General features: G+C 45.9%; 3 protein-coding genes across 16 annotated transcripts; 2 read left to right on the top strand and 1 right to left on the bottom strand.

The window, feature by feature from the left end:
- The first annotated feature begins 758 nt into the window (after window positions 1-758).
- On the top strand, window positions 759-17,372 carry LOC120675343 (putative D-cysteine desulfhydrase 2, mitochondrial). 13 transcript variants are annotated; one of them, XM_039956531.1, is made up of 6 exons: window positions 759-1,152; window positions 1,235-1,277; window positions 1,845-2,162; window positions 2,466-2,595; window positions 3,110-3,286; window positions 6,257-6,590. In XM_039956531.1, the coding sequence occupies exons 1-6, from the start codon at window positions 829-831 to the stop codon at window positions 6,531-6,533; spliced, it is 1,269 nt and encodes a 422-aa protein (XP_039812465.1). In that variant the 5' UTR covers window positions 759-828; the 3' UTR covers window positions 6,534-6,590. The 13 variants fall into 13 exon arrangements, 11 of the variants coding, with proteins under 11 accessions (XP_039812465.1, XP_039812469.1, XP_039812468.1 ...); XM_039956535.1 differs by lacking the exon at window positions 6,257-6,590 and adding an exon at window positions 17,318-17,372 and having other exon boundaries at window positions 760-1,152; XM_039956534.1 differs by having other exon boundaries at window positions 760-1,152; window positions 6,303-6,596.
- Window positions 3,881-5,280, top strand: LOC120675348. Its single transcript, XM_039956548.1, has 2 exons — window positions 3,881-4,792; window positions 4,847-5,280. Exons 1-2 carry the CDS (start codon window positions 3,986-3,988, stop codon window positions 5,231-5,233), a joined length of 1,194 nt encoding a protein of 397 aa, XP_039812482.1. The 5' UTR covers window positions 3,881-3,985; the 3' UTR covers window positions 5,234-5,280.
- Window positions 6,633-14,365, bottom strand: LOC120675347 (glycosyltransferase BC10-like). 2 transcript variants are annotated; one of them, XM_039956545.1, is made up of 11 exons: window positions 14,096-14,365; window positions 13,856-13,972; window positions 13,661-13,761; window positions 13,025-13,096; window positions 12,863-12,944; window positions 12,693-12,773; window positions 8,742-8,783; window positions 8,111-8,143; window positions 7,839-7,904; window positions 7,596-7,742; window positions 6,633-6,988 (listed from the first exon to the last, which is right to left on the bottom strand). In XM_039956545.1, the coding sequence occupies exons 1-11, from the start codon at window positions 14,348-14,350 to the stop codon at window positions 6,791-6,793; spliced, it is 1,194 nt and encodes a 397-aa protein (XP_039812479.1). In that variant the 5' UTR covers window positions 14,351-14,365; the 3' UTR covers window positions 6,633-6,790. The 2 variants fall into 2 exon arrangements, with proteins under 2 accessions (XP_039812479.1, XP_039812480.1); XM_039956546.1 differs by having other exon boundaries at window positions 6,638-7,255.
- Window positions 17,373-22,094: the final 4,722 nt, after the last annotated feature.

The following is a 22,094-nucleotide window of genomic DNA, read 5'->3' as shown; positions in this document are numbered from 1 at the left end:
AACATGGATATAGATTTTTCTTGGTGAGCGGACAACATCAACCGTTGCTATCAGGTACTACTGGTACCGGGCTCCTTTCAAGCAGACCTCGATCGGGACCTGTGCGAGGTTGGTCTTTGTAGCGGCACGCCATTGCAGACGTTCGATCAACGTCATTGCGCAGCGCATGCGCAGCCGTACTAGATCCGTGGCAGATATGTACGCTGAGGAGTTTCGAGATCATGGAGTTATGGAGGGGGAGCATTTCGATCACAGTGGTTTGAAAAGGACTCGTGCTTTGTAAATTGCAATACGGTTCCACTGATTTTTCCGAGCAACAGTAGACCAGGGACGAATGTTTGGATAGGTAAGTATTTCAACCTATTTACCCTATCGTCTGTCCAAAAAAAATACAATTCTAATTTTATCCTAAGTCAAACATCTTAAGTTTGATGAAGTTTGTAGAAATTAGTATCATCATTTATAGAAGATATGGGTAATCATTTATAAAAGATTACGCTTTGTTTCATGAAATAAAGTGGGGTGAAACTTTTCTCTAAAAAGATTATTTGTAAAAGATATGGGTATAACATGAAATATATTAAATGTAGTGAATATATTGCTATTTTTCTTTTTAAGCATGATCAAACTTTTTTTTGTTGGAAAGCATTATCAAACTTCAAATATTTTAACTTACATCATACAACTTGTGTTTACGCCAACGTTGAACAGAGGCGTACTTGAGAACTAGGAGGCTCAGATAACTTCCTTCCTAGCGACAGCGAATCACCACCGGGCGACGTGTACAGCCCATCTAGCATCTTCCACCGCCGCCCGCCGTCCCGTCGCATGCGGCCGACGCCGGCGCTCGCCGCCGGCAGACGGACGGTGGCGAACCTCCTCTCCGCCACGGAGTGGATGCTACCGTCTCCGGCTAGCCAAGTCCACACCATCTCCGTCCTTCCCTCCCAGTCACCCACCTCTCGGCACGAGTTCGCCTTCTCCAACCTCACCACATCGCTCGGGAACGGCGGCGGTAAGGGGGTAGAGGAGGGGAGTCCTAGGTTCCACTTGGTACGCGACGACCTCCTCCACCAGCTCACCAACGGCAACAAGGCGCGCAAGCTCGACGCGCTCCTGCCCCTTCTCCGCCGCCGCGGCGCCACTGATATCGTCCGTTCCTTCACCAGTGCTCTTCCTGCTTTAGGCATGTCGTTCTCTGACATGCTGGAAATGCTCACAGTTCCAGTTGCAGGTTACCTGCGGGGGTTGCCAGAGCGCCCATGCCGCAGCCGTTGGTGAGTCCAATGTCTCTGTAAATTTGGTTGCTCGATTCCCCTGCGAATTTGCTTTAATGCTTCACATAACACGTTCATCTGGCCAAATTTGACCACTTGAATAGCTTGTTCCATTTAATACATATTTGCATATTGTTCACGTGCTTAGAGCATCTCCAGCAGTTCTCCAATAATCCTTTCCCAATAACTGGTATTTGGAGATGTTCTAATAGCAGTTTATTAATAGCAGTTTATGAATTATTGAGGGAGTTGCTTTTGCAGTCTCCCAATACTCTTGTCCCAATACAACAACATATTGGGATAGCAAGAACCCTCCCTTTATTTGGGGGGAGATGAGGCGAAATATTGGGACATCCCAATAGTTATTGGGGAAAGAGAGATGTATCGGGGAACTGCTGGAGCATTTTTTTTCCAATAGTAGGAGATTATTGGGGAATGGGGGACTGCTGGAGATGCTTTTAGTTCCAAATTTTGTTTCTGGACAAGGTTTTTCATGTAAATGGTTTTTCCATATACCCTTTTGATTTCCTTAATTTATTGACAATTTAATTTCTCCCTGCGTATCAGCTGTTCATTGTGCCGAACGGGGAATCATGTCTCATATACTGCTGAGAGGCGAGCAACTCGATGTTCCCACAGGGTATAATCTCATCTCTTTGATGTTCGGCAATGTGACATATGCTTCACGGTCACTGTATGCCCAAAGAGATGAGATGCTTTATGAACATGCCACAAAGATTGCAGGTAGTAATGGCACAGTGATGTGGGCTGATGATATTATTGGAGAGGATTTGGTTGTAGATGAGGACACCACTTATTATGGAAATTGTTTGAGAAGAGTAATGATTGTTAAGGAAGGGGCAGGTAGTGTTCAGGCGCTGCTAGGTAAGAAGGGATTGCTTCTTCTTGTTTCCATCTTTCATTCATGACTTCACATGATTTTTTTGATTTCCAAAACAAGAGGATAAACTCATTCTAATGTGCATCTTTGGCTAATTCCATTTATTCAAGCTATGTTTTGTCAGGACTGAGATTCAATTCTGAGCATTAAGATCAGAATCATTCAATACCTTGCCCGGAATATGTTCATTAGTTATGCTTGTCCTGAGTTTTGTAAAAAAAAGTTTTACTGAACCATGAAAGAGATGGAGATCTGGCAACTTTTTACATGATTTATTGTCTCTTCAGGTGTCATGCGGCTAGTGGACTATCTTTCTGGTATGATATTATTTGGACAGGATGAGAATGTTCATATCGTGGTAGATTCTGGAACAGGCACAACAGCTGTGGGGCTAGCTCTTGGAGCGGTATGTCTAGGGTGCGTTTGAATACCTGCATATGCTGACTGTCACCATACTAGAGCGAGTAAAATATACTTGTGTTGATAGAAACGGGATTTTAAAAGTTACTTATCATTTACAGTTGCAAAACTAATGTTTTGTTGTTGGAGATCCTGCTCAAACATCTAGAGCACAAAAGGAAAAATAAGAGAAGTTCTTAATTTTTTTTACAGCAATTGAAGAGGGAAAAAGGAAAAACAAACTGAGACAACTTTTGGCATTTGCACCCCCCCCCTCCTAAAAAAAAAGGATTTCTCAGTATGGTAGGCACATGACTGGCCTGAACTTGCCAATTATGCAGAAGTTTTACATCCAAGATTTGTGAAATAAGGGAAAAGGGTGGTGCACAAAAACACTAATTATTCTATTGTATCAGGAATTTAAACTGCGCCAGTTCTGATTTTCATCAGAAAATCACCCAAAGTTGTTAGTGCTGTTCTCTCCACCATCTTTGCTGCATTACAGTATATCACATCACATCTCCTCATGCAGACTTCAGTGGAGGGTTACTGCTGTTATGCTTGCTGACACACTTGAAAGGTATAGACAACAAGAGAAATCCCTTCTATCTGATTTTGAAAAGCTTTACCCTGGAATTTTCCACAGAGTGGTGGAAAATGATACTCATGGCAGTCTAGTTCAATGGGTTGAGCGTTCTTCACCTAGAAGGTATGGTTGCTCTACTTTACTTGGTATTTTGTTAAACCCTGTTTAGTACGGTTGCTCTACTTCACTTGGTATTTTGTTCAATCCTGTTTAAGTTACTAAAACTTCTAAAAACTTTGAAAAATCTCGAGCAACCTATAGGAGGATAGTTGAAGAGGACTGGAACTTTGGTGCCGGGGTTGTACAGCTACACCTCTCCCACCAATAGAGCTATGTTGAGTTCTGAACACTTCATAGAATTTATAAGGAATAATTTTCGACACTAAAGTTCCCTGAAACTCCAAAATCATATGTTTTACAGTATGAAAAATCTTGTGCTGTTGGCATCCTTGATATTGCTGTAATTTAATTCTAGTGTCTAGTGTTCGCCTACACGGCTGTTTACACCGTTTACACAGTGTGTAAATGCTACTTAATGGGTAGCTGTGTAGGCCTAGCCATATAAAGCCGTACATAACTGTTTCGGCCATTTAAAAGGCCGTTTAAACGGCCGTGTATAACGACTTTTTGCGAGAGTACTAAGAGCACGCTATTATCCAGATGGAAAATTGCTAAAAGCAAAAAATGAAAGCGGGCAGTTCGTACACTTGGCAAAGTATACTTGAAGGTCTTGAGTGCTTCAAGCTTGGGTACATTTGGCGGGTTGGAGATGGCACACAAATAAACATTTGGGAAGATAATTGGATCCCGGGCAGTCACAACATGAAGATACAAACGCCAAGAGGCAATAATATAGTAACAAGAGTTGATGATTTAATCAACCCTGTGGATTCAACATGGGATGCTGATCTTGTGCAGTCTATTTTTTGGGGGGTTGATGCAAGTCGTATTCTGCAAATACCAATTACATCAGGAAGAGAAGATTGTGTTGCGTGGCATTATAATAGAAGTGGGATGTTTTCTGTGAAATCAGCTTATCACGGCCAATGGAAGAGAACATTTGGAGCAAGGCTCAATATGGCACAGGGTGGCAGTGTCAGTAATGTTCAGGTGTGGAAAAATTTATGGAAACTCCAAGTGCCAGGGAAAGTGAAGATTTTTGGATGGAGGGCCCTACAGGGGCTCATACCGTGTAGAGCAATTCTAGCAAATAAACACATCATTAATGAAGGAGCTTGTCCTGTGTGTCGCAATGGGGCAGAAGACATCAAACACATTATGTTCACTTGTGATCGAGTAAGAGCTGTGTGGAAATCTATAGGAGTATGGGAAAAGATCAATTCTCTACTGGAGACCGATCGGTCTGGCTCTATTGTGCTAGAAGAGGTGATCCGAAGGGGAGAGCAAATACATGGGCTGGGAATAGTCTTTGCAGAACTCATGCTGACGGGAGGTTGGCTCCTTTGGTGGGAAAGAAGGCAATTTGTACACGGTGAGAACATCCAAAGCCCATCAAGATCAGGCCTCTCAATTATTTCTTTGGCAAAGAATTATAAACTGGCAACAAAACAAGAATCAAGGCTTCGTCAAGGCTGGAGGAAGCCCCCTGAGAACTTTCTGAAGCTAAATATCGATGCGTCCTTTGATGAGGAGAAAGGGTGTGGAAGCACAGGCGCAATCATCAGGGATGAGTTGGGAGGTATGGTGGCAGCGACAAACACATATATTCCTCATCTGGTGGATGCACCAATGGCCGAAGCATTTGCTCTAAAGGAGGGGATCATGCTAGACCAACATATTGGAGGCAACCGTATTATTGTTCAGTCTGACTGCATGGATATTGTTGAAATCATGAGAAACGGTGGGTTCACAGCTAATTCAGCGGCTGCGATTTATGATGAAAGCCATACTGTTTGGTGCGGCTTCCAGGAGATATCCATCGAGCACTGCAACAGGGATGCAAATCAGGTGGCGCATGAACTAGCTAGGCGAGCATTGTATACAAAAGAAAACTGTATCTGGGATGATGATCCCCTAGTTTCATCTTGGATGCGATGTCGAATGATGTAACTGCTCTCAATTAATAAAGCTCCGCTGTTTGTTCAAAAAAAAAAAAACTCATCTGCAATTTGGGAGGTGAGAGAACATAACATCAAAAGACCAAAATGCCCCTAGCTGTGTAAAAGAGCATTCTGAAGCGGCGGCGGAAGACGGTCGTGGTCTTCTCGCGGTGGTGTCGCGGACTCGCGGGCAGAGGGGTCGCGGCCTCGCGGGTGAACGGCCGGAGGCTCTGAACGATGGTGGCGTGGTCGCGGACCGGCCGGAGGCTCCTCGCGACGGCGGCGCGGTCGCGGCTTTGCGGGCGAACGGCCGGAGGCTCCGCGCGACGGCGGCGCTGTCACGGCCTCGTGACCTCCTTGCGGGCGAATAGGCGGAGGCTCTGCGCGGCGGGTCAGCACGGCCGTGGGCGCTGACGCGCGTGGTGTCGCGGATGGGCGGCGGTGTCGCGGACGCGCGCGGTGGGCGCATCAAGGCCGGCGGCCTCGCGGACACGAACGGGCGCGCAGGCTCCGCGCGAAGGCCAGCGCCGTCGTGGACACGCGTGGGAGTGCGCGCGAGCTCGGCGTGAAGGCCTGCGGCATCCCGGATGCGCGCGCAGCCGAGCAGGTGAAGGGCGGCGGCGTCCGTCGCAGCTCACAGGCTCCTCCACCCCATGCGAATGGATAAGGTCGCAGCAGAACCAAATGAGGCAATGAAGCAAGGGACATTTTAGTCTTTTTAGGTCGTGTCCTCTCAACTTTCAGATTGCAAAAGAGTTGTTTAATGAAGCCAATGTGCCACACACAAAATTTACCACTCACAGTATTCTGCAGACTAAATCAAGGAGGAGTGTGCAGTGCACAAATTAACATTTTGAGAGTATCCTGTAGACAAAAAACCCTTTCTTTATCAATGATTTTGGGCCTACTTGCCTATGTAATTTTTGCCTAGTTATAACTTTTTTTAAAGTTTCAAAAAAAATTCAACCTTTTTTACCTAACAACCAGTTGCTTACATAGTTACCCAAGTTCATTAAACTTTTCCTGTGAGCAGATGCTGGTCTCGGCCTTTATACCATACATTTTTTTTTCATTTCCAGAGGGCTTTCTCTGTGTATGAAAGGGAGAGTTATGGAAAACTAATTTCAGACATTGAAGCAGAGCCCAGTGAAAAGGTACAAGCGATGTTGAAGTCCTTTCTACACAATTCGCAAAAATATCTACAAGAGGAGAAAGTAGTAGCATATGGTCTGGGCATCTGCAAAAATATGGCAGAAACACTAGTTTCCCTGATATATTTAACTTGTTGGCGCACCTTTGTTGATAAATAAGAGCACGTTTGCAAGAAAAAAAGTAAGCAAACAGTCAAAAAAGTTTAATTTGGTCTACAGACATGCAATAGTCTCACATTGGTCAATGTGACCGTCATAAACAGTTAGCCAGATGGACACATCTTGGATGTGTTTCTATTCACTGTATAAAAAACTGTATGTAATAACAAAAAAAAACTAGTGCGTTTTTCTTAGATTATACAAGGGGAAGAATATATAAAAAAGTATTTAAGCTATTGTTACAGCTTTCTGTTCCGTCAGTAGTGCCATTCGGTAAAGGGCTGCAAACGCGCCTGTCCTTCACAAATATGTATCCTGGATATTGCATAGTGATGGAGCCAACAAACTTCAAAACTGATGCTCTGTACATCAAACCTCTTCAAGTCCTGACTGTCTAAATGCAATCTGATCACTGTCGATACTCTATGATACTCTATATGTCTCTGTAGCTGCAGCTGCAAATACTACAGCGGTCAATGATGCTGGTGCCAATCATGAACAGTATCTAACCCGTCAAAATGGTACGAGCTTTTATAAACATTTTGTTAAAAGTTAACCAGCAGCTGAGCTGATTTTGGCGGGCCAATGGCTCCTTGCTCCAACAGATGCATGGCCGCACTATAAGAGAACTTTCTGGCAAATAGAAAACATGGAACAGAGGTACCATTGCATTGGCACCACTCTGTCCTGTATTCCATTTGATAATTGACATGGTCGATACTCTAAAAAAAAAATTCATAACAAACTATAAGTTGCAGAATGATACATATAACTGTTTTGTGCTACAGAACACGGTGTTTATCTATGAAAAGTGACCTGTCATAAAGTAAACCATATAAGGCTTGAATTTGCATGCACACTGTCATCAGGTATCAGTGTCTGATTCTAACATGCAGATACAAAGTTTGAATCCGACATTTGTTTATATTCTGAAACAATGGATTCCAACCGTTCAATATGCTTTATGACCATTATAGCTAGAATAGAATGGGATTATAACCTTAAATGATTTGAGGTACCTAAACTTAACACAATAGACAGAGAACAAAGTCAAGAACTTACCTTGATAGCACTGATATGCTCAGGGCTAGATGAATCATACTCAAATTTCATAGGATGCCAAGTCATTTTGTCTTTTGGATTTGATGATTGGTTCCATGAGGTATAGGTCAAAGTTCTTCTCTCCAGTTCACCTTCAAGACCTTTGATCTAGAATATTAAAACAACGCGCCAACCATTATGAATCTGTGTGATAATTACATCAGTTCCAATTTTGAGATTTATAGAAGTAATAATCAAGCTTACAGAAAATAATGTCTGCACATAATGTTCATCTGGAATACAATCATGCTCCTGTAGAGCTGCTCCTTTCTGAAAGGTTAAACACATATATAAATATATAATGTCTCAGACAGAAAACCACATTAACAAGAAACCTTGCATGCTGTGAGCAACAGCTAGAGGTTGTCATTTGCTTCGTGCAATCATATGCATAAGTATGCCAGATTAGATCTATTTCATCTGAATACATGCTTGAGAATATGTGGAGAATGAGACAACGGAAACTTAACCAGTACCTGGTTTCTTCGTAAATTGAACCCTAGTCGTCTCTGCAAGGAAAGTGAATTACTATATAAGAACAATAATCAGACACAAGAAAATTGAATTTGAGGATCAGTTAGTGTACGAAATAATCACTGAACAGGGGATGGAAAATGGGATTGCCTATTAGATTGACTGAGGACCAAAGAAACAGAAACGAAAACGAAAAGCATCTACTTAATATAAAACTTAGGCAATCAGATCATTTACAGAATATAACATACACATCGGTAAGATAATGAGTCCATATGAAAAGCATAAGACGCAGGTGCAGATGTATCTATGTTTATTACTTCTCTGGTGCAAAATGAATTCCAATTTAGCTAAGACTGCACTGATCAAGGCAAGGATTGTTCTTATATTTGATATTTTCCAATGTACATTAACAAAGGCTTCTTGTCGTTGGAGTATTGAACAACTAGTTAAGTAGATAAAATTAGAAAACATAGTGTAGCGGAAAACATATGAATAATTGTTTTGGCTAGAAAATGAGAACCAACAAGGACTGAATGCCAAATTTGGCCCAAAACTTTATATGGGGACAATACATAAGAGGCCTAATAACAGTGTATAAGAAGTCAAGAATGAAGTAAACTAAAAACTTACAGCATTTGGCCTTCGTCCAAGTAACCTCTGGGTCACTACCATCTGCAGAAGTGAAAACCCAACAAAACTTTTACTGCCACATGCTGTTAAATATGAAGCCTATATTATTTGTGTTATATCGCACAAAAAACTAGTTATATTGGTGTAGTATTTTGACAACTTCATGCAAGATGTAAGATCATAATAAATCTAACATGGGACTAAGATAATGGTGCTGACACTAATGAAGTGGCAATCTTATGGTCGTTGTATAGGGGATGGTTTTGGATGTGTAGACTACCAAGGGCATTCCTGTTTGCGGGAAAGAATAGCAGAATATAGATCTCGTAAAGCAACCTCAGAGTAGTATTTAGACCTTGAAAGCATTTGAGCAATAGGCCACTACCATTCTTAATTGAACCACATGTGGCCATATCTTTACTTTTTTTTGAACTAGTTGTAAGTTCAACACCGCCTGTGTTGACTGGAAGACTTTCTCGAGTCGTCTCAACATAGCCGGTCCCAAGCCCGGGTAAAGGAGGAGGGTTGCGGTAGGTTTGGCGAACCGGTGTAAAAAATAGTCACTCAAATGGATATGAAACTCATAAGAACATCGTTGGGGCGTAACCCTCTGAGCGACGCGCCACATCGGAACCCGGGTGTGGTGATAAGTGGGCAAGGGCCGGGCCGCCACCCCATCAATGGCGCGTCGTATCGTGACCTGGGTACGATGATAAGTGAGCAAGGATCGGGTCGTCACCTGAGTGGCGCGCTACATCTACGCCCGGGTGTAGTGATAAATGAGCAAGGATCTTCGCACTTCCCTCGACGGGTGCGAAGGGTAAGGAACCTAGCCGAGCCAACTAGAATTCGTATAGATAGCTGGAATGTAGGGTCCCTAACGGGTAAGTTGTGGGAGCTTGTTGATGTAGCAATTAGGAGACGTGTAAATATTCTTTGCGTTCAGGAGACTAAATGGAAGGGCCAGAAGGCGAAGGAGGTTGAGGGTACTGGATTCAAGTTTTGGTACACGGGGGAAACATCGGGTAGAAATGGTGTCGGTATCTTGATCGATAGGAGCCTTAAAGATGGAGTCGTAGATGTTAGAAGGCGAGGCGACCGGATTATCCTGGTCCGGATAGTAGTTGGAGATTCGGCTGTGAATGTGATCAGTGCCTATGCCCCTCAGATAGGTCTTAGTGAGAGCACCAAGCAGTTCTGGGAAGATCTGGATAGTATGGTCAGTACCGTGCCTGTCAGCGAGAAACTCCTCATAGGAGGAGATCTCAACGGCCATGTGGGTGCGACTAATGTAGGGTTCGAGCGGGTGCACGGGGGTTTTGGGTATGGTAGCAGGAGTCAAGAAGGGGAGGATGTTTTGAACTTCGCGTTGGCCTATGACTTGTTGATAGCGAATACCCTTTTTAGGAAGAGAGAATCCCATCTTGTGACCTTCCGGAGTGGACAACACTCGAGCCAGATAGACTTTATCCTTGCTAGGAGGGAGGATAGACGGGATTGCTTAGATAGTAGGGGGGAGGATAGACGGGATTGCTTAGATAGTAGGGTGATACCTGGGGAGTGTGTTGTCCCTCAACACAAGCTTGTGGTGGCGGACTTTCGTTTTCGGGTACGTGTCCACCGGGACAAACGTGCCAAGATTATGGGAACGAAGTGGTGGAAGCTTAGAGGGGAAGCGGCACAAACGTTTAAGGAGGATGCTAGGTGAGGGGCCTTAGGAAGAATGAGAATAAATATGCCGACATGTGTCCGGAAGGTGGCCTCAAAGGTACTTGGCGTGAGTAGGGGAGGCAAACAGGAAGAGAAAGACACCTGGTGGTGGAATGACGAGGTGCAAAGGGCTATTAAGGAGAAGAAGGAATGTTTCAAGCGTCTCCACCTTGACAAGAGTGCAGCCAATATCGAGGGCTATAAATTAGCGAAAATGGCTGCAAAACGAGCGGTGAGTGTAGCAAAGGGTAAGGCGTACGATGACCTGTATCAGCGACTAGGCACGAAGGATGGGGAGAAAGACATTTATAGGATGGTTAGGATCCGTGAGCGGAAGACACGGGACATCAACCAAATCAAATATATCAAGGATGGGACGGATCGACTTCTAGTGAAGGATGATGAGATCAAGGGCAGATGGAGAGAGTACTTCAACAAGCTGTTTAATGGGGAGAATGATGGCACTACTTTTGAGCTAGATGACTCTTTTGACAATACCAACAGACGTTTTGTGAGGAGATTTCAGGAGGCAGAGATCGGGGAGGCTTTGAGGAGGATGAAGGGCGGTAAAGCGATGGGCCCTGATGGTATCCCCATTGAGGTGTGGAGATACCTAGATGACAGAGCGATAGTATGGTTAACTAAGCTTTTTAATCTTATTTTTCGGTCAAACAAGATACCTGAAGAATGGAGAAGTATATTAGTACCGATCTTCAAAAACAAGGGAGATGTTCAGAGTTGTACTAACTACCGTGGGATTAAGCTGATGAGTCATACGATGAAGCTCTGGGAGAGGGTTATCGAGCACCGCCTAAGAAGAGTGACAAGTGTGACCCAAAATCAGTTTGGGTTCATGCTTGGAAGGTCGATCATGGAGGCGATTTTCCTAATACGACAATTGATGGAGAGATATAGGGAGCATAAGGACTTGCACATGGTCTTTATTGACCTCGAGAAGACGTATGACAAAGTACCGAGAAATATCATGTGGTGGGCCTTGGAGAAACACAAAGTCCCAACTAAGTACATTACCCTTATCAAGGATATGTACAAGAATGCGATGACGTTTGTTCGGACGTATGGTGGCAACACCACTGACTTTCCTATTAACATAGGCCTTCATCAGGGGTTGGCATTGAGCACTTATTTATTTATTTTGGTGATGAATGAGGTCACAAGGGACATACAAGGTGATATCCCTTAGTGTATGCTCTTTGCTGATAATGTGGTGCTAGTGGATGAGAGTAGAGCAGGAGTAAATAGGAAGTTAGAGCTGTGGAGACGCACGTTAGAGTCAAAAGGGTTCAGACTTAGTAGGACCAAGACCGAATACATGATGTGCGATTTCAGCGCATCTAGGCATGAGGGTGGTGACTTTAGTCTCGATGGACAAGTGGTGGCCCATAAGGACACTTTTCGGTATTTAGGTTCGATGCTACAAAAGGATGGCGACATTGATGAAGATATTAAGCATAGAATCTCAGCTGGTTGGTTGAAATGGCGTCAAACTTCTGGTATCCTCTATGACAGGAGGGTGCCACAAAAGCTAAAAGGTAAGTTCTATAGGACAGCGATTTGCCCGACGATGTTATACGGTGCTGAATGTTGGCCTACAAAAAGACGACGTCCAGCAACTGAGTGTAGCAGAGATGCGGATGTTACGGTGGCTTTGCGGGCACACAAGGAGGTATAGAGTCCGGAACAAAACTATTCGAGAAAGGGTAGGGGTGGCACCAATTGAGGAGAAACTTATCCAACATCGATTGAGATGGTTTGGACATGTCCAACGGAGACCTCAGGAGGCACCGGTGCGTAGTGGGGTGCTAAAGCGTGTTGATAAGTTAAAGAGGGGTAGAGGTAGACCTAAACTGACTTGGGACGAGTCGGTTAAGAGAGACCTTAAAGATTGTGATATCACTGAGGAGCTAGCTTTGGATAGAAGCGCTTGTAGACTAGCTATCAACGTGCCTGAACCATGACCTTTGTGTCTTTTGGGTTTCATCTCTAGCCTACCCCAACTCGCTTGGGACAAAAGGCTTTGTTGTTGTCGTTGTTGTTGTGTAAGTTCACACCCAAATGATCTAGCACTTACTAGAGAAATGAAATGATAATAAAACAATAAAATAGGTGCACTGAAATTCCTTCGTTGAATCACATTTCTTCAAAAAGTTCAAGGTTTATAAAGGCTAAATCAAGCTAAGAATACATTTTGGTGGCAACATGAAAAGAATAACAACATACCTTGCAATGTCTTCTGAATACTTGTAATACATTTCTGTCACTGACAACAACTTCGGCATGCTTTCTGATTAATACTACCCACTGAAATGAGTAGGTACATGGACTCAAAATACAGCCCTCAGTAGGTATTGAAATATATACAAGAACAAGAAAGCCGAGAAACAAGTAACCTGAGATCCTTTCCTCCATTTATCCTTTGGAATAGCAGGAGACATGTTTTGATTATAACGCTTCTCTGTCTTGTCAACAAAACTGCAACATGAAATGGCTACATCTGAGAATAAATAATCGAAATAGGGCAGATTATGAGAAAATTGGAAGGAGCAACTTACCTGTCTACAAAACTTTTAGGAGAAGCCATCAAGTAAGTATATATGTAGGTGAAATTGTAGAGAGGAACACAGCTGCAGAACAAAAAGGACAAGTATTGAAATGTTAGTATAGAAGCTGCAAACTTTAAATGAGAAATCAAGACATAGTTGTACCGACAAAGGAAAGCAAAACACGAATGTGATATAAATACAGTAGAGAATATAATCAGACTGTAACTTCATGCTCTTTTTAAGCCCTGAGACCGGGCTGCACAATCAGGAGTGTTTTAGAACTCATCAAGGAAAATGAAAACAAGGATTCACAGAATTCCTTCGTGGTTGCAAACTTCCAATTATTAAGGTACCGTCAGTTAGCAGATCAAGAAATGTAAACAGTATCGTCAGCACAGGGGAAAAGGAATGCAGAAATGCATGACAGCATGACTAAAGAACTTTCGGGTCCCAGTCGAGTTCACTTGTCAATTACCATTACCAAACATCTCTTAACGGTTATTAAATTGGTCGAGAGTAAGACAGCAAGCATATCACGCATTTCATCATGGACCGCTTCAACCAAAATTTGAACTGTATACATACGAACAAGATCAGTTAAGTACAGTTAACACACGTAGGAAAAGACAGAAAGAACCACCCCACCTATCAGAGAGCAAAACAAAGCGCTGGTTCGCGGGATCCTGGAGCGCGGCGGCAAACAACAACCTCTCCGCCTCGACCATGGTCGCTTCCCCCCACACCACCTGCGAGACACAACCCGTATTTCCCCGAGTGAAAATCGCACCTCGACAACCATGCCGCGAAACCCCACATCGAGGAGGGAAAAAATGGTCCAACCTTCACGCTCCTCGCAAGTTGCCGCCCGTAAAAGAACGGCGATCCCGTGGTGGTGCGGTCGAGCTGGAACCCCGGCGCGGAGTGCACGTACACCGAGAACCTTCCCTCCTCACCGCTCTGCGAAAACACGCGGCGATCAGGCCACCAATCGGTCACTCAATCGAATGTAAGAGCTGAACGCGCGACAGATGAACGAAACGGATCGATCAGAGAGGGAGAGAGACGTAGCCTGGTGCTTACGCGGAAGAAGGCGTCCCAGAGGAAGTCGAGCGGCACGCCCGCGCGGACGAGGAAGAGGAAAGCCACCTTGGCGGGCCCCGCGGCGGGGGGCGGCGCGGCGGGCGGGAGGACGCCCAGGAGGGGCGGGGCGCGGAGCAGCGCCGCGAGGAGGAGCAGGAAGGACAGGGGCGCGGCGAGGCGGAGGCAGAGGCGGGCCCGCGCGCGGCGGCCGGCCGGCGGGAGCGCCGCCACCGACGCCGACCGTTTCACCGGCATCGGCGGGCTGCGGGCGCGGCGGCAGCGGGGTGGTGGTGGGGTCCGGGCCTACAGCTGGGAGGCCTCCGTGGCATCTACAACTGAAGCGGAAAAGCGGGGCGGGAGGAGGGACCGGGAGAATGGAAGGGGAGTAGGGGACCAGGCCGCGCCGCGGGCCGCGGGCGAGCCCGCCGCGGCGGGGTTAAAGAGGAGGGGGAGCGGGCGTTTACTACGAGAGGCCGAGGCGCGGCTGCGCGGCGGAGGCGCGTGGGTGGGAAAGACGGTGACGGGTCACGGTGGAGGCGGAACGGAAGGGAGCCGGGAACGGGAGGAGCGATGTGCCGTGCCCGCGGTGGCGCTGCGGCGGAGTGCGGTGGTGTGTTTCGCGTACTGTTTTAGGTCTTCTCGCCCCGTAAACTCCATAAAAAAAAACCATTGCATCGAATTTTCGATACATACATAGAGTATTAAATAAAGTCTATTTACAAATTTTTTCATAGATGAGCTATAAATCGCGAGACGAATCTAATGAGCCTATTTAATCTATGTTTTGCAATAGTGGTGCTATAGTAATCGTCCGCTAATTATTAATTAATCATGGATTGATTAGCATCATTAGATTCGTCTCGCAATTTACAACACATCTGTAAAAAAATTTTGTAAATAGATTTTATTTAGTACTTCAAATTAGTAAAATTTGAACACAAAATTTTTTTACGTTTCATCGAGACCCTTAGTGCGTTCGGCCCCGTGACGCGCACGGCGCCACGGCGGCGCCCGTGTCGGGCGCGGGTGGGGTGGGGACCCCTCCTCCTCCTGGTTGGGATCTGCTCTGCACCTCGAATGCGGTTTGCAAGGGAAGGGGACTACCGGGGTTACAGGATTTCGCTTGTTATTATTTTTTCTGATCGAGGGGTTCGAGGATCAGGTGGCGCGGGGGGTCATAGGCCCCGTCGACGCGCTTCGAATATCTCAAGGCTTTTTGGCTTTGGGCAGATATGGCTTGTCGCCACCTGCTTTTCCTTAGACTTCACAGAGATTTTTCCACAAGGAAAAGGAATAAATACGTATACGGACTCCTCGAGCGGGACGGACGATGTCGCCAGCAACGTGGAGGAGAGAGGGTGTGAATGCCGTAAGACTGACCTCACCAACGTGTGCAGATGCTTCGAGACGGTGACGTGGCGGGTGGGCGGGCGGACGCGGCGGGGCGCTGGTCGGGCCACGTGTGCGGAAGGCGACGGCTGGCCGGGCAGTTGGTGAGGTCAGTCTAACTCTAGATGCTTGGGGCGCGTGCCCGCCAAGCGATGCATGTGGCGCTAGCGAGGACAGTTATACACTATTTATTGATTAAAATATTAAATAAACTGACGACGTCGCCCGCCATTGGAGCAGGCCTACGAATCCCAAATGCTCTCTCTCCTTAGGGCACCCGCAATAGAGGATAGTAAATCCCAAATGCTCTCTCTCCTAAGGCTGTCCACAATGGCAAGAGCAAGAGCAAATTTGCTCTTGCCTCATTTCCCACGCTCTCTCTGTCTACAGTGCCAAACAGTACATCTACAGTGCCAAACAGTGAATTTACTCCTCCATTTCCTCCTATCGCTGTGGACGGTCTAAGGGCACCTGCAATGGAGGATAGTAAGTATTTAGGTCCTGTTTAGTTCCCACCCTATAAACCTGTAAATATAAAAAATCGTCACATCAAATATTTCGACACATGCATGAAGTACTAAATGAAGTCTATTTATAAAACTTTTTCATAGATGGGCTGTAAATCACAAGACGAATCTAATAAGCCTACTTAAACTATGATTTACAACAGTGATGCTACAATAACTATCTGCTAATTATTGATTAATCATCGATCAATTAGTATCATTAGATTCGTCTCGCGATTTACAACCCATCTGTGCAAAAAGTTTTGTAAATAGACTTCATTTAGCACTTCAAATTAGTAAGATTTCAATGCAAAAATTTTTTGCGCTGGAACTAAACAGGGCCTTAATATATTCTTGCTCCTGAGTGGATACACTGTGGAAGCAAGGAATGACAAATTTCAGGTACTAGCACTACTCCTCGGTATGAAGGAAATAACAATTATATTTGTAAGTGACGGGTCATGCAGCTGGCACATGCATCTTCTTTCTTCATCTCACGGTCATGGGAAAGGGTCGCAGGGACATACAACTTTTCTTTGCAGGCCCCACTTTAAATTGGGTGTATATTGTGCGCTCGTTGCATTGCTACTTCCGCCTATTCCATGGGCTCCCTTAGTACCTCGGTAGTATACACTGCGGCTGCTCTTAGTAACTAAAGACGACTTTCCTTCTTAAATTTATTCATAAAAGAAAAGATTCGAGGATAGACAGCGGCCACGTGCAAGTGTGGGTGGGTCTCACGCTGTGGTCGGTCCAGGAGAGGTGCTTCCAAGTAGAAAAGAAACACACCGACCGATCTCCCTCGAATCTACGAGCACGATTCAACCGAGAAGACAGCGAGGCAGGAAGATGAATCAACCGGGCTAGCCTCGCGTCCTTTTGCTATGGTTTAACCATCACTAGAAGACGGACCGCGGTGATCGACGGTGGAGCACTCGAGGTCTCGAGCTCGAGCCGCATCCGCCGCGGGTATAGCCAGTCTGCGGGCAGGAAGAGAAGTGCGCCCGTGGTGGCTGTTGTTAGAAATAATAATTGTGTGATCAATTAGATTAACTGTGTGATTAACACATGGGTTAGTTAGTTAATCCCGTCATTAGCGTCCGCTAATGACAGGGCGAGTCCGTACGGCGATGACCCGTTCGGAAGGGGCATGTCCCTCCCTAACAGGCGTCTGTCCCTTGAGTATATATGTAATCACTGTTCATTTGAGATGAATCAAGAGAATCATTTACATCCAACACAGTTTTCATTCAACACGTTGATACTTGTATTTTAGTATGGACCTCATATTTGGAAAATTAATTAAATCTATGGTTTATAAATGTAGGCATTACGGCCAACAAAGATCCCGAAGAACTTGCAATTGATGGACACAACTATCCAACATGGGCATCAGACATGAAACTTAGCCTGTCATCCTGAGGATTATTGCCGGTTCTAAATGAACAACCGGAAAATGCACCACCAATTTTAAATTACATTAAAGCATCGGCATTACTATTACTCAGAAACAACGTCCATTCTGATATCAAAACTGAGTATCTCATGGAAGAAAACCCACGCACATTGTGGTTAGCCCTTAAAAGGCGCTACGAACAGCGAAAGAGTGTAATTTTGCCACATGCTAACTATGAATGGGCGCACCTACGTCTACAAGATTTTAAATCTATTGATGACTACAATCACGCACTTCACAACATTTGCTCAAAATTGAAATTTTGTGATAAAGAACCTACAGATGAGGAAAAGATAGAGAAAACTCTATCAACTATGTTTCCTGCTGATAGGCTCTTACAGCAACAGTTTCGTCAACACAACTTTCAAATTTATTCTGAACTCATATAGACATTAATTCAGGAATTCAGGCTGAAAAATATGATAAACTTTTAATTAAGAATCATCATAAGTTACCTATAGGTGCTGCTCCACCTCCAATGCCTGAAGTTAATTATACCATTCAGAATAATAAAAAGTTTGATGGATCTACTTCAAGTAATCCAAAGAACTCATAGTGTAGACAGAAACGTAACAAGAAATAAAAATCTAGTGCATCAACTCGGAATTATAACAACCGCAACTCTCCAGATGACAAGACCGTAGTTTGTAATAAGTGCGGATGTTATAAACACAAGGCTAAACAATGTCGAACCCTGAAGCATTTGGTTGATCTATACCAAAAGTATGGACGTGGACGACAAGCTAAAGAACCAAGACTTGAAGCACACTTCAATCTTCCATCTCTAGCTAAGGAAGCCAGTTGTTCTCAACAGCTTTCGCAAGAACCAAGCAACAATCTGACTAATCACCCACAAGGTGATTTCGTCGAGTATGCTTCACACGATGTGTTTGGAGACATGGACTAATTTTATGTCCATAGATTCCATCCGTTGATGTTCTTAGACATGTAGTTATATATTTATGTAACTAATTTATATTCTATGGTATTGTATATCATACTTATGTATCAGCATATTTGATATTCAATAATGTTTATATGTACCTCTATATTCTTGATAAGATTTCCTTTTGAATTTCTTATTTGTATATAGTTTGCTACATATAAAATGATATACTTTAACACAATACATTAATAAATAAATTCATTTCTACTGCAAACGGCTCCCTCCGTTGGAGTTACTATGTGATCAAATTTTGGTAGAATGCCAGTATTTCCCATTGCGGACCTCGGTTACATATTATATGTACCGATATCACCACCTGAGAGTTAACATGATAGGGCTAATTACATCTCAAAATTTTTATAGTTGAATTTATTTAGCCCCCTTCATTTACTCTTATATGAGGAGCAATCCAGGCATTAGGGGGAGATTTAACCACTAAAATGCCAGGAATGAATGTATCCACATTCGCCCTCATATTCACGTACTAACTTTAAGCAGTGCACCATTTGCAATGCACTTGCAAATAATCCACTAGTTTTATTTACTAACAAGGTGAATCCGATTATAACTTTGTGCCAGAAAGAGTGGAGGTACCAAGTGAACCACTCAAACCCCAAATCAAGATATCAGGGGGATAAGTATGCCACAAGAGTTAGCAATTTACGGATATCTTGTACATATATCAAAATCCTGCACAAATATGCGCTTAATGTGTGCTAGGCTAATGAGAATGCTTAACTCCGTACCTTTGGGAAATACATGGAGTTAAATGAGGAATATTTCCACAAGCAATATTTATTTTATTACTTAAAGGCTACTAAATGTCGACATATATTTCTCTACTACATTGCCATATACAAATAATCAAAAATCCTAGGCAGATTCGGACATAATCAGTCCTTATGGTGCTTTGAATTCCGAATCTAATTGGTCAAATTTTGTGTAAGCAAGTAAAGTAGAATTTTGCTTGCTTCACATGTGAGAAGAGATTTCTCATATGGTTTCCTTTTAAGGTGGTGAATAAGCAAGAGCCGGTAGCATAAAGGTTTCACGCAGAACCTAAATATATAGTTGTGGAAATTATGTTCTAACTTATTTTCATGGATCAAATGAATTTAACAGATTCAAACATAATCAGTCCCTGTTTGGACATTGAACTATTGGATCAAAGATAGAATCAGTCCTAATTGGATTTTGTATTCTAAATCAAATTTATATTGTGTTTTACTGAAGTCAAATCTTGTCGCTGCGGGAAATGGGCGACTACAAAACTACTCGATTGCTTGATTGTTGTGCGCTTAATCGGATATGGTCTAGCATGCAAAGACTCGAGGATTTAGACTGGTTCGGGCCTGAAATGCCCTACGTCCAGTATGGGGGGTGGTGTTCTTGCTCTATTGCTCTCGAGCCCGTGGGGGGCCTTCCTTTTCATAGTCTAAGGTGGGCCCCCATTTACAGTTATCTAGCGTTGTGCCTTTGCACCGTTGGGGTGCAAATCGTCCTTGTAAGTCGTCAGGGCCCACTCAGTCGGTCGGGAGTTGGCGAGCTTGATCTTGGCGATCTTCTGGTGCAAGGAATGATCCTGGCGATCTCCTTGAGCGGTGTGTCCCCCTGGCGCTGTCCCATCTGGGCTCAGTCGGGGCGGCGCGACCACCCGATCGGTCACTCAGGGGTCTCCTTCGGTCTTGTCTGCCGGAGCCTGGGTTTCTTACCTGGGGGGCTATTTTACGTAGCTCTATCACCAGACGGCGCGCCTGGTGAGGGGTGTCTTACCGAGGCCTGGCCGGGGGCGTTCGGTCACGGTCGCTGGCATAATGGAGTGGTGCGCAGAGGCGACCATCATTACGGCGAGGGGAGGCAGCGTCTGTGGACGCCTCCACCCGTTGCGTCAAGGGGCCCGTGCGAGCGGCGCTGTCCCCTTGTCAGGGAGGCCTGCTGGCTTGGCCCTTGGCGCAAGATAAGGAGAACCGGCGCCTTGGGTCTTGCACGGAGGTTGTCTTGGCCGGCACGCCTGTCAGGGGGCGCGGCGCCCTTGGAGCGCATGTCTCGGGCCACCAGCCTGGCCTTGGCCCAGGTCGCTAGGTCAGGGGGGCCGCCACGTGTCTGGGAGGTCGGGCTCCTAGACCCTTTCGCTTAGCAGCGAAGGCAGTCCCCCGCGCGGCTTATCGGGCAATCCCGTCCTTGGCCCAATAAATCTGCCGGGCCTTGCTTTATATAAGTCGGGCCTGTTTGGGACCCCTGGTTTATTTCCCCGTCAGAGGCCTCCAAGCAGCTCTACGATTTTGAAAATAATCGTGGAGCCGCTGGTCTCGGCTTTGATGGCCCCTGAGCGGGACGTCCCATCCAACTGCTCGCGCCTTCAGCTTTCGGCGTGCGCCAGGCGAGGCATGATGGGGTCGGGCCCGTCTTAATGGCCGGCTGACGGGTCGTGGAATCTCGAGGCCGGACATCGTGTCTTATCATTGTACTGCGGACGCCTCATTTTCCCCCGCTCGGGGTCGCCTCCAATTGGTGGGTCGTGCAGCGGTCGTGCCCCAAGTGGCGCGGCAGTTGCCGGGCGCGTTGGCGCCGTTCCATCGGCATCTTTAAGAGTGAGTTTGAATGGGTGAGGGCTCTTGGTGTGCCCCGTTCTGTCCGGCCCACTGACTGCTGGGACCGTTGGTGCCTTCGTTGGACTATAAATAAGGGGATTGTGGATACATGGTTCCCCACAAGTAGACGGATCATGGAGTTCCACTTAGCAGTTCTCTTCCTCACACCCCACACCCGTCCTCCAGATGAGAGTGGGCATGATTCATTTTTCTAGTGCTAGAAGAATGCTTGCAAACGACGGGGTCACCCCCTAATTTGGTAACCGTCAGTCTGGTTTTTCATTTCTCACTCTTCATTGTAACGTCCTGGTCCCCATCCATTTCATTTACCATTTGTATTGGCAAGGACTCGGCAAGCCCAAATCTCTTCCTCATCGCAACAAGGGGCCGGAGGGAGCCGCTCGCCAAGCCGAGCAGCAGAGGAAGGCCGCGGAGAAGAAGATGAAGAGGGTGCTTCGTGCCCGGGTGCACGAGAGCCGCGAGAAGGAGGTGGCCAAGCTTATCCGTGAGGGGATGGACCCCATGGAGGCTCATGACTTGGTCGACGCCCGGATCCCGGAGGATCCGGAATTTGGGTCCGACGGGGAAGAGGAAGGAGAAGAACTGGAGTTGCCCGGTGCCATGCACTTCGGTCCGGACATTTTCCCTCGTGGGGCGAGCGAGTCCGGGACCCCCAAGCGCGCCCATGATGAGGCGGAGCCGAAGCCGGAGCCGGTGAAACGGTTCCGAGGTGAGGGTCTGGGTGCACCGGGGGTTGTTAGTGACGTCCCCCGGGATGACGATGACATCCCCACCCTGAGCCGCAGAGAGGCCGATGGGCCGCCGCCGCCCATTGCGGCGACCATCGCGACGCATCCGCCTCCTTCATCGTTGGCCGAGGTCGCTATTCCGAAGAAGACGGCGAGAGCGTAAGTGCCCTTCCTGTTTCCATTCTGCCGTTTCTAGAGGGGCGACCTTTTGGTGATGTGTTCTTTTGTTCCTGCAATACAGGGTCTCGACCGGTTTCCAGCCCGCAGCCGATCCGGTGGAGTGGACCGAGCACCCTGCATTGGCGACACTACTCGCTAGGTGTCAGGGGGGTGCCTTTGGGCACGTCCTCGTCATAGGTGGT

This window comes from Panicum virgatum, chromosome 5N, assembly GCF_016808335.1.
Source record: "Panicum virgatum strain AP13 chromosome 5N, P.virgatum_v5, whole genome shotgun sequence".
Taxonomy (NCBI): Eukaryota; Viridiplantae; Streptophyta; class Magnoliopsida; order Poales; family Poaceae; genus Panicum; species Panicum virgatum.
The sequence above is the reverse complement of the archived record's forward strand: the minus strand, read 5'-3'. Positions and strand labels throughout refer to the sequence as shown.